Source organism: Typopeltis vanoorti, chromosome 12 (genome assembly GCF_054136105.1).
Source record: "Typopeltis vanoorti isolate ZY-2024b chromosome 12, IOZ_Tvanoo_1.0, whole genome shotgun sequence".
Taxonomy (NCBI): domain Eukaryota; kingdom Metazoa; phylum Arthropoda; class Arachnida; order Uropygi; family Thelyphonidae; genus Typopeltis; species Typopeltis vanoorti.
The window spans coordinates 99,381,104-99,393,648 of record NC_143560.1 but is presented as its reverse complement, the minus strand read 5'-3'; the positions used below and the strand labels follow the sequence as shown (position 1 = coordinate 99,393,648).

Genomic DNA, 12,545 nt, shown 5'->3' with positions numbered 1-12,545 from the left:
TCTTTGCCTGTGATACCTGAAGAAGTTGCTCAACGAAACCAGTCATATCTTAACATTAAACTTTTCTTTCTCAGTATAGAGTCATTTAAATTCATTTATATATATATATATATATATATATATTCCCAAATTTAGAATCTGCAATGAAAGTTCTAGAATTGGAATTGCATTTTGGAACTGCTCAAGTAATATATTCCTGTTTGGTTCTTCAAGTCTATTTTGGATAATTGGAAGATAGATATTATTATTATTTGACACCTCCAGGGAGTCCAAGGACTCATTGAGGGAGGGCACCTGGTCTACAACTCCGTCTCCACCATTCACCAACCGACCGCAACTACACCAACGCCATCTATGGCCGACCACCACTGGTATTTCCACAGAGACAATCACAAACATCCATGCCCACAGCGGGATTCGAACCCGCAGCCTTTTGGCTGGAGAGCGGATATGCTATCCACTCGGCCAACCAGGCCATTAAAAGAAGCTTCTGAATGGCAAAGTGAGATTACATAAGTTTAAATCAATGCTATTTTCTGTATGTGTTTGTACAAATATCTTGTTTTGTCACTAAATATTAAATAGAATATGAGAAAAAATAATTGAGCTTAATTATGTTTAAAATAGTCATTATTTCTTGTAGTTAATATCTGTTGTATAAATATATGTTTAAAGTAAATATTGTGATTTTTTTATATAATTGAGTTTCATCATTTAGAACACAATACATTAATCCTGAAGTCAATGCACTATCTGGATGTAAATCTGGAACACTGTAGCTTTCAAAAATAAAAATATTGTTATTTTACTCCACGACTGTCTTTAAATATAGGTTGGATGTAGGTGGAGAATAGCATACGCACAGCAGAACAAGCTCACACACTTATTAAAGTATATCAATCTCACACTTTATTATTAACAGAAATGGCACAGCCTACAAGAGGATGTGAGAATGTGATGACTTTAATATTAACAAAACCATCTTCCTGTAACTCCTTCAATTCTAACAGCTTAAATAGAGACTGGGTATTGCTCGATATAATGTCCCATTTACACCATATAATTATATCATTTTAAGAAAGCTTTCTTCTTGGCACCATGCCCAATGCCATTTCCAGATCTACAAAACTTAAACACAGATCCTTGTTATACTCCCAAGATTTCTAAACTATTTCTCCTAAAGTAAAAATCTGATTTTGACAACTTCTATTTGGCCAATCCAGTTCGTGCTTCAAGCTTACCTTCCAGAACTTTTCTTAGCTGTTTCTCAAGTATACTCGCATAAATTTTACCAGAAACACTCAATAGGGAAATACCTCTATAATTCTCACATTCAGTTTTATTTCCCTTTTTATTGATAGGTCTGTTCTAATCATCTGAAATTTGACCCTCTGACCAGGTCTTCTGAATTATGCAATGCAGCGCTGTAAAACTTTTATACCTCCACAATTAAATATTTCTGGTTGAATTTCATCTACTCCAGCTACCTTTCCACATTTCAGGTTTTTTATGATTTTTTCTACTTCAAGTACAGATGTATATTCCTGACTGCATTCCTGTTGAGAGTTTTTACCACCATGCTGTCACAGCTTATTTCATTTAGCAATCTCTCAATATAATTACTCCAAACATTTTGAATATCTTTATCTCCAGTTTTCATGTCATGTTTATCATCTGTGATTCCTTTTACAATACTTTTTCCTCCATTTCTAAGCTTTTTCAATAGCCTCCAGAATATTTTGCCACTTTCCTGATATTTATTTTCTATGTTCTTACCAAATCCTTCCAATGACGTTTATTTAGCTACTTTTACACACTGCTTCTCGCTGAATCAATGTTATCTTCAGGGTTTGCCACTAAATCACCAAGGCTTGATTCTTGTTTTCAAACTCTATCATTTTTTCTTGAATGATATTTGTGTATTTGAGTCTACAGTTCACCTCTGAAAGCTGTTCAACCTTGATTCATTTTAAAAAACTTTCTTAAACTCTTCTTTACAATATGAAATTCAATTTTATCCTGTTCAAAATTAAATAGTGATCACTTCCTATTTCAAATCCTCTGTATACTCTTGTGTCCTGAACTAGTGGGAAATCATCCCTATCTACTATAACATAGTCAATAAGACTTATCTTATTTCTTGCATCTTCTCTCCATGTGAATCCGTGTACACATTTATGCTGGAACATGATGTCAGTAATAACTAATCCATGTCCTGAACAAAAATCCAGAAGGCATTTATCATTATTAGTTTTGCACTTTTCTCTAAATTTTCTCAAACATTTCTATATGTCTGGTAATCATTTCTTACTCTGCTATTTAGATCTCCAACAAAGACCAACTTTTCCATTTTATTGTGTCAGCTGCTTTCTCAAATGCTTCAAAAATTTTTCCCATTTCTTCCTTAACAGAACCTTCTGTGGGACCATAGGACCTCATATTTAGTGTTAAATACTATAGCTTCAGTATATAATTTAGTATTTAAATTGATACTGAGAAAGACAGTAATAAAGCTGGCAACATATAGGTGTTGAAGTTTTGTGGATATACCTTAGGGAAAAAAAACACTTATGGCTTGAAGTCAGACCTCAAATGATCTTTATGTTCCACAATGACAGTTACCTTTCCCAGCTTTGACAACTTAGGTAGGTGATGATTTCTGTTAATAACAAAACTGTACAATAATTGAATAACAGCAATAATACTAATAAAATTCACCTTTGCTACATAAAAAAAAAATCTCACTCGAACTATGTACATAATATGAGCCCCCATAATTGTTAATTCCAGTGACTCTCATTTCATTCCTTTTGATATTTAATTGAATTCAGAAACCAACAATTTTCTTATTGGTACACAGAATACAAAAGTCGGAATCTGAGCAATTCTTGTTTTAACTGTAACATATTTTAAAATGCACACAAAGTAGTATGGAAATCATCATATAAATTCAGGCAATTTAAAACTAAAGGAGATTCTCATCAACAATTTCACCAATGATGGCAACTGCTTCAATTTCCACAAGGGCATTCTGTAAACAAAAGAAAATCAGATTAAAAAAATGTATATTGTTACCTTCCACAGAGTATTTTTAATTATAACTAACAGATGAAATGTTATGAGTTGCATACAAGCTAAGTTATATAAAAAATAACCAAATATAGCAACCAGAGATATTCAAAATATTAACATATCTTTAACTTCAGAAGAGAAAGTCTCATACTAGCAGTAAGTAAACTAAAAATAATAAAAGATGTATTTTTTTTTTCACTTTTTAGAAAACAGTTTTTTTTTTTTTTAACTTTTTTACACATATATATAGCAACCAGAGATATTCAAAATATTAACATATCTTTAACTTCAGAAGAGAAAGTCTCATACTAGCAGTATATTAAAATGGAGGATATCATGGTCCATTCATATCTTATAGCCAAATATAGAAAGAAACTTAAAAATAAAGTTTAAAAATTTATCAGCAAGCTTATGAGAATATAACCTTTGGCAATGGAGTTGTCTTGGTTTGCACTACTTAAACGACACAAGCTATGCCCAGGAACTGATATGTTTGCCTTTTATTAGTGCTTAAATTAGGTGTCACTGACCTAACAGCTGTTTTAAAATTGTTTTTCATTAGAGACAAGACGAGACAGAAACTTAAAAAAGGAGCAAAAACTCTCTATTCAATACCGTAGTAATCCTATATTTCCTGCAGTAAATGATTATGCACCTGCTGAAAGTTCATTTATGATGAATTTAACTTTCAGAATTGGATTGCTATAGTATTACACAGAAAGTTTTTCCTCTCTTTAGATCTCTGCCTGTTCTTCTCTGATGAGAACCAACAATTCAAAACAGCTGTCAGGCTAGTTAAACTTAATTTAAGCAGTAATAAAAGGTGACCATAGTGGCTCCTGGGCAGAGTTTGTGTCTTTTAATTTGTGCAAACCAAGGCAACTCAGATGCCAAAGGTTCTCATAACCTCTATGATAAATTTCAAATCTTTTTAAAGTTTCTTTCTATAACTGACTATAATATATAGATTCATAATATCTAATATTTTAATATCTTTTTATGTTAAATTGATGTCTTTCAGCTCTATACTTTAACGGTCTCTAATCGTGTATTCTGATGAGCACAAGGATATTTTGAAGTATTTCAGATCAAATTTCAGAATAAATTACACTGCTGTAGCACTATTTCAGATTACTATGGGGGTGACTTATTAACAGAGGTAAAAAGAACTAAGTAGGAGAGGGAGAGTGGAACGTGGTTGCATTAAATTAAGACATCTTTCAACCATTCATGTGGTTGAAGATGCACAAATTAAAACACATATTGAAAGATATACGATAAGCAATATAGTCAATTCTCACTATAGTACACTTATAGGGAAAGAACAAAGCAATAGTTTTCACCAGTTTAAAATAAAATTTTAAACTGATGAAAACTGACTGTATTCAGAATAAAGTTAACTTTTACTATTAACCAGCGTGATATAAATTACTTTTAAGTTACTTACAAGCTTAAACTGTTTTGGCCTGTTTCCTTATCATTTTATTAATAGATAAAGAAAATGCATTTGTTGAAATGCAAATTGTTTAGGTTAATCAAAGATATGAACTGAAAAGGCATCCTTTATCAACATGCATTTGTACTTAAATTTTATTTCCTCTACTAGAATTTCTCTATCTGAGGTATGAACAATTATATTGGTAAATAACTACTACATGTCTTGATAATTTGAATCTATTTAAATAACATGGAAAACTTAAAAAAAGCTGTTGAAATAACTTTTTTTGTACATTTATAATTTTCAATTTCTAATACGTAAACTTCAAGAGGTGTATACTATAATAATACTACATAATTAAGTTTACATTATTATTAGATCCTATCAACTATCTTAAACCTAATTAATTGTTTGTTGTGTTCATTTATTGAGTGTTTTCTTAGATTAATTGGTGTATATTTAATATATTATTATAGATCATTTAGTGGATTTAATATATTAGTGCATTTAGTAACATACTGTATTTTTTGCCTTATAAGACATGCTTTTTTGTACCTAAATTTTATCTGAAAATTAGGATGTGTACTATAAGCCGAATGCACCTTATAAACCAGTGCATCTTATACACCAATGTGTTTTTTTTATGTATGCACAGTTATGGTGCATCACTGCTTGTCGGTAATGTGCGATCAGTTTGAATAGTTGCACAATTGTTAAAGGTCACGCATTTGAACTAGTAATCAATACATTATTATATTTACATTTTTTTATAACCCATGGATTCTATGAAACACAGACAGCTATATGATTGTGTTTAAGAGTAGTGTGAGTATGCAAAAAAGAATGGCAACAGGGCAGCAGAGCAGCACTTTGGGACTCTGCCTACAGAAAAAATGATACGAACTTGGAAGAAACAAGAACAAGAAATTCTAAAAAAACACAATCTCTGCGGAAAACCGACAAAATGGCCAAAAATTAAAAATGAATTAAAAACTGGAATAATGGATCAAAGAAGATTGGGTTGCCATATATCTACAAAAATGATTATTCAATGAGCAAAATTATTGGCAACAGAAAGAAATATCATTGATTTTACAGGGTTGCCATCATGGTGCTTTAGATTTACGAAGAGATATTTTTGTTTATGCATGCGTGCATAAACAAAAATATCACAAAAAATGCCAGATGAATTCGAAAATAAAATTAGTGAGTTTCACAAATTCATCATAAATGCTAGAAAACAAGACAATTTAGAACTTTCACTGATAGCTAATATGGATGAAGTGTCTCTGACTTTTGATGTGCCCACAAACAAGACTGTTGATTCCAAAGGTAAAAAAGAATATTGTTAAAACTTCTGGTCATGAAAAAACTCAATATACTGTTTTGTCATGCTGTGTGGATGGAACAAAATTGTCATCTTTTTTAATTTTTAAAAGAAAGCAATGCCGAAAGAAAAACTTCCCAAAAGGAGTTTACATTCATATTCATCCAAAAGGATGGATGAGGAAGGAATGAAGTTATGGATAAATAAGATGTGGTCCGGATGTCCTGGCAGTTTACTTCAGAACCTGCTTTGTTAGTATGGAATCAGTTTAGATGCCATAAAACCAAATCTGTTAAGAAAGAACTTTGCAAAATGAACACAATAATAGCTGTAATCCCAGGAGGACTCACCTCTGCATTTCAACCTTTAGATATATCAATAAACAAACCATTTAAATCATTTATGAGAGAAAGATGGGTCAACTGGATGCAATCTCCAAATTTTGAGGAAACAGCTACAGGTTGGAGAAAGACGGCCATAATTTTGCAGGTGTGCGAATGGATAAAGAGTTCATGGGATGAAGTGAAACCTGAAATTATTCTGAAATCTTTTCAAAAGTGTGGCATTAGTAATTCTCTTGACGGTACAGAGGATGACTTACTATTTCAAAACAGCGATGACTCAGTTTCTGACGAAGAATCAAGTTCAGAAAATTTTGAAAGTGAAGATGAATAAGATTTGAAAAGAAGATTTAATGAAATTTATAAAAATTAATTTGTTTATATTTTATATATGTAAGCTTTTTTAATGATTTTTTTAAGAATGATTGTTTTTATCAAATAAATGAATAATACGTGTATTAAAATTTAAAAAAATTAATATTAACACGAAAAATGTGATGCATAATTCGTGTGTCTTATACTGTGAAGAATATTTTTTTTCCAAAAAAAAATTTTACATGAAAAATGTGATGCGTCCAATGCAATGGTGCATCTTATGCACCATTGCATTGGACGCATTGCATTGGAAAGGAGAAAAACATGGTAATTGTAGAAATATTGTTAGTTTTTAACAGTCTTAAAATTGGCAACAAAAACTCGCCACAACAAAGCAGTGTCTAAAGCATAAGTTAACATAGTTGCCAGTGAGGAGAACCTTTGTCCTACTGAAATCGAAGCTGTTAAGAAAGAACTTCACAAAATGAACACAAAAATAGCTGTAATCCCAGAAATGTTGCAGCAAAGATGTTAATATAACTGTGGATAATCTGACAGTGGAAATATCTCAATTAAAAGAAATTAAGAAAATCAAACAGGGAATTGAAAAATAGAGAAATGTTTAAAGTAACTTAGATTAAAAAAAATGATCAAAACAAGAAGAGCCAGGAAAGCATTGAGCTTGGTAAGAATAACAAGATAAGCTAATCGATATATAAGAAGTAATGTGGTATTCAATCATAAAATTTGCACTTGCTGATATTGTCACTACTTTTAGTTTCCTGGGGGCAAAAATTTGAGATATGACAAACATAATAGAAAAACAGAAAATAAGAGATGGCAGTTCTTGTCGGAACTAATGATTTAAGCAGGAACAAATATATATATATATATATATATATATATATATATATATATATATATAGAGAGAGAGAGAGAGAGAGAGAGAGAGAGAGAGAGAGAGAGAGAGAGAGAATATGAAAGATCTGTTAGAAGAAGTGAGAAAGAAAAAGAGGGAGAGAGGGAGAGAGTGCGAAAATTGTTAGTCTGTTACCAAGATATGACAGTATTCAGTTAAGGAGAACTATGACAGCAAATGATTTCATGTGTGGGCTGTGTAGAAGAAATGGATGCGAATTTTTAGATGTGTGGAGTGCATTTGATGGCAGAAGACTTGTATAAGAGGTATGACCTATGCTTGAATGGATTTGGTATTAGGAGCCTGGAAGAATTACTTATTGGGCTGAGAACTAATGGGAAGATCATTATGGGAGGAATGTTGAGAATGTGTGTGTAGGTTCAACTATGGTATGCAAATATACTAATTATATGAATGGCATTGAGCCTAGGTATGCATCCGGTGAAGGGATGGAAACATATGCTTTAGGTTTGGACCTTCTGAGTGTATCTGGGAAGGGAAAAGAGAAAGTTGTCCAACAGAACCAAGAAGACTGCAGATTTAAGTATGAGAAAAAGCCACATGTTAATCTGTTATGTCTATACACAAATGAAGAATATCAGGAACAAAGGGACTGAAGTTATTCTTTATTGAATACCCTGTGGCCTAGGACTGTTGGCATTAGTGAAACTGTCACTGGCATTAATGACAATGTAATGCATTGTCAAATTACCCTGATGGGTACTAAATGAGTGATCATCATGGTGACTTAAATTATCCAAACATTGTTGGGTAGCAGAGAAATCTCATAAAAATGAAGGAGAATTTATTGAGATGTTGGGAGACAAACTTTCTCAAGCTGCACATGAAAGAAGGCAGGTCAAAGAGTGTTAGATTTGATCACATTATCAGAATGGGTCTCAGTTAAGAATATGGCTGTTCTGCTACCAGTTGGTTAAAGTGATTATGCATGCAGTCCTAAGTAGCTACATATATGGATGTTCCAATTAGGACACGTTACATGCTGAACTATAAAGATGGAAATTATGAAAAACTCAGGAAAATACTATCTTTGGTCCCATGGTATCGGTTACTGATTGGGAAAGATATCATCAATGTATGGGGATCTTTGAGCATAAGGAGGTTGTACATCCTTAATAAGGATGTGCAGCCTTATTAAGCAAGAGATTGAGATCCATAAGAAGAAGATGTGGAAGGAATATTGTGAGAATAAAAATGAGAGGAGTTATGAAATATATAAAGCACAGACTGGGAAACTTAAGAGTATTGTGCAGAAAGCTAAACAAGTATGAAAATAAATTGGCTATGTAAGCTAAAGGAAGTCCAAAAGAATTTTATTGTTATGCCACAAGTAAAGGAAAGAATAAATGTGGATTACCAAGATATACCAGTTAGGTGCATGTAACATGCTGCACAGTGCTACTACAACTAAATTGGATGAAGAGCTTTTGCATAACCTGGAAAAGAATTTAGCAATAAGCACAAGTCAAATATTTACGTGGTATACCAAAGGAATGTTGTTAAGCCAAACTGGATAGCCCTTTGATATGTCTGTGTAACTTGAGTCTCAGTTCAGGAAATATACTGCAAGAATGGAAAGAATATATGGGGTGGTGCAAAAACCAACGTATCTAACTACCAACCTATCAGTATCTCTAGAGTGCTGGTGAAGGTTCTAGAGAAGTTGGTAAGAACTTGCATACAAAAATGAGCTTACAGACAAGCTGTACTCCGCAAGGAACAGCATGAGTTTACTAAAGGGTGGTTATGTTTTAGCAATTTTCTGATAATTTATAACAATGTTACAGCTGAGTTGGATGAAGGAATAAATACACTATGATACTGTTAGATTTTGTCAAGGCATTTGATGGGATCCACATGAAAGGCTAAGATATACCAACCAAGTGTAGTTAATATGCTGTACATTGCTACTACGGTGCATAAACTGGAGAATATGGGTTTATTATTAACTCTTAAATTGGATAAGTGGAGGGACAGGTATCAAAAAAGCAGTATACAGTGGGTGTGAAATCTGCTAGATTTAAGGTACCCAGTGGTATACTATAGGGATCAGTCCTTGGATCACTGTTGTTCAATCTATACATTAATGACATTAGAAAGGACCTTGTAAGAGATATTCAGTTCCTTGCTGATGATGCAAAGATAGGCTGAGCAATCAAGGATGCTACTGATATCTAGCACTTACAGAATGATTTGAATAGGCTGAAACTTTGGACTGATAATGGTGGCTATCAGTTCAATACTATTAAGTGTTAAATCATGCTAAGCATGATAAGATTTCCAACAGCACATTAGCAGGGTTATGCTACAAGAAAAACTGATGAGGCTAGGGATCTTGGAGTTATGGTGGGTAGAAATTTGAAGTTCAAAGGTTAGAGCAAAATCTGCAAATACAACTCGGAGAATAATTGTGATGTTGAAATGAACCTTCACATGTAAGGATGTCAAGGTTCATTTCAACATCACAATGGTAAGACTGCATCAGGACTACTGTGCACAGATTTGGTCTCCTCAGTTCCAAGGGGAATAAAGAAGCTGTCAAAAGAGTGCAAAGAAGAGTTATAAAGATTATATTGGGATGACAGAATGCAGATTTTGAGTACAGATTGAGAGTATGCAGACTACAGACTCTGGTTAACAGGAAAAAAGGGGAGTAAAATGACAAAGGTCTATAAACTTTGTTCGTGGTTAAAAAGGGATAAGATCTAGATTTTTCTCTCACAGAGAAGTGAGTGGGAATAGTTTGCCTCTTGAAGTGGTGAATGCATCTGGTGTGAATGAGTTTAAGGAAAGGCATGACAGCTGGTTTGGATGATGTGTAGCCTTCCTCATTGAATTCTTGGCTCCCTAAAGGGAGCCAGCTGACTCACCACCACATCAGCTTTATTTATTCTATTTTCTATTTTGATATTTATTTTCTATCTTCAACAAAAACTTTGCCTAAACAGTTGAGATCTTTTTTTGTTGTTGTTCTCAGATTCTCCACTGAAAATACAGTTGTTTTCCATGTTCCTACTTATTTTCACAGTTTGTCTTTTTATTATGATTTTCATGCCACATTTGTTGCAGCAGTTGTTCAATTGAGTTAATGAATCCCGAAGATGAATTAAAAGTTGACTTTCACTATAACAAACTCTTAAGCATCCAGAGAAATAATTTGTTATAGGGGATAGTTTTCTGTGGTGAATATTTTTTGCATAGCATTGTATGTGCGTGGAGCTTTGGTTGGGAATTTTCAGTAGTTTGTTATAGTGCGCTAAATTTGTTATAGTAGTGTTTGCTATGGTGAGAGTCAACTGTAATTATAACATCTGCAGAAAATAAACATCTCCAATTTTGATATACAGTTTAAAGCCACTTTATTTCACAACATCCAGATAGATGATGAATAATGGTGTAGATAGTATGCACTTGTCTTACACCTGATTTTGCATCAGAACCATCATCCTGTACCTCCTTTGTTTCTGACTGCTGACTAACAACTCAAATACAGACTAATACTGCTTGATATAATGTATGTCCCATTGACACCATATGTACCTAACATTTTGTACAGCTTTTTTTTTTTCTTGGCACCTTTCATATGCTTTTTTCCTGAGCTACAAAACTTAACTACAGATTCATGTCATATTCCCATGATTATTCAATTATCTGTCTTAAACAGAAAATCTGATCCTGCCAAATCCTATTTAGCCTGCATGCAGCTTCTTTTTCTCCTGGTGTCTCTTCAACAATTTTTCATAGTCTTCTCAAGTATGCTTCCATAAATCTTACCTGGAACACTCAATAGAGAAATTCTTGCATTGTTTTATTTCCTTTTTATAGATGGACACTATTAGAGCTTTGCTCCAATTACACGGAATTCAATTCTTCTCAATTATGCTATATAGCCACCATAAAATGTTTATGCATTCCAATTTGGGCATTTCTAATGAATATCATTTGTTCCAGTCTCCTTTCCACATTTCAGGTGGTTTTCCTGATTGCAAACCTCTTGAATATTTTCTGCTACTGTTCTATCACTTTTTGTTTCATTTAACATTCTTTCAAAGTAATTACTCCAAACCTCTAGAATATCTTTATTTTCAATTTTTTTTGTCATCTTTATCACCTCTGATCTCCCTACAATACTCTTTTTTTTCATTTGTAATCTTTTTTTTTCAACAGCCTCGAGAACATTTTGCCAACTTCTACTATCGATATTTTTACTGATATCTTCCCCATAACTTCTGTTTAGCTATTTTGCACACTGTTTCACTTTCTTACATTTTTCTCTGTATTCTTTCAGAGCAGAAGATGTGCTTGCTTGCTACAAATTTTTATGTACTTTCTTCTTTTTCATGACTGCTTCTAACTTCCCAAGTCCACCATAAAGTTCAGATCTTTCTACTTTGCAACAACTTTGCTACATGCATCCTTGAATGAATCGATGTTTTCCATCCAGTTTGCTAATGGTGATTCGAACTCTTTCATTTTTTCTTCAATATTTTATATTTGAGATTATGGTTCATTTCTGAAAAAAATGACTTTTTGAAACTCAGTAAATTTTGATTTTTCAATGTGATATTCAATTTTATCCTGTTCATAAATAAATGGAGACTACTTTCTATTTCATATTCCTTGTATGCTCATGTCCTGAACCAACATGAAGATATTACCATTAACAAAAACACAGTGAATAAAACTTTCTTGTGTCTAATCTCCCTATGTAAATTTATGCATATCTTTATGTTGGAAAATGATTCTGCAATAATTCTGCAGTGCATAATAATGACTATTTTATGTCCTGAACCCAGCAGGCACTGGGCATTATTATTATCTATGCTATTTTCTCCAAAATTTTTCCAACACATTTCTTGTATTGTATACTGTCTGGTATTCATTTCCTACTCGGCTGTTTATATCTCTCTGACAAGGACCAATTTTTCCCTCATGTCAGCTGCCTTCTGTAATGATTCAAAATTATCTCCACTTCTTCCTTAGTAGACAGAACCTTTTATGAATGATAGGCACAAATAAGTGTCACTGTTCAATTTCCCCCATTTTGATTTTGTCCAAATCATTCTATTTAAAATTACCTGTCATTAGAGATTAGCTTTGTGTTTAGTGTTG

The 12,545-nt window shown here is 32.8% G+C and overlaps 1 protein-coding gene across 1 annotated transcript in view; it reads right to left on the bottom strand.

Annotated features, from left to right (window-relative positions):
• Nucleotides 1-2,799: 2,799 nt before the first annotated feature.
• UK114 (reactive intermediate imine deaminase A homolog UK114) overlaps nt 2,800-12,545 on the bottom strand; it is a 75,589-nt gene continuing 65,843 nt past the window's right edge. The window contains exon 6 of the mRNA XM_090401732.1: nt 2,800-3,031. Coding sequence (XP_090257858.1) covers nt 2,966-3,031 — 66 coding nt within the window. The 3' untranslated portion in view covers nt 2,800-2,965. The remainder of the gene's footprint in view (nt 3,032-12,545) is intronic.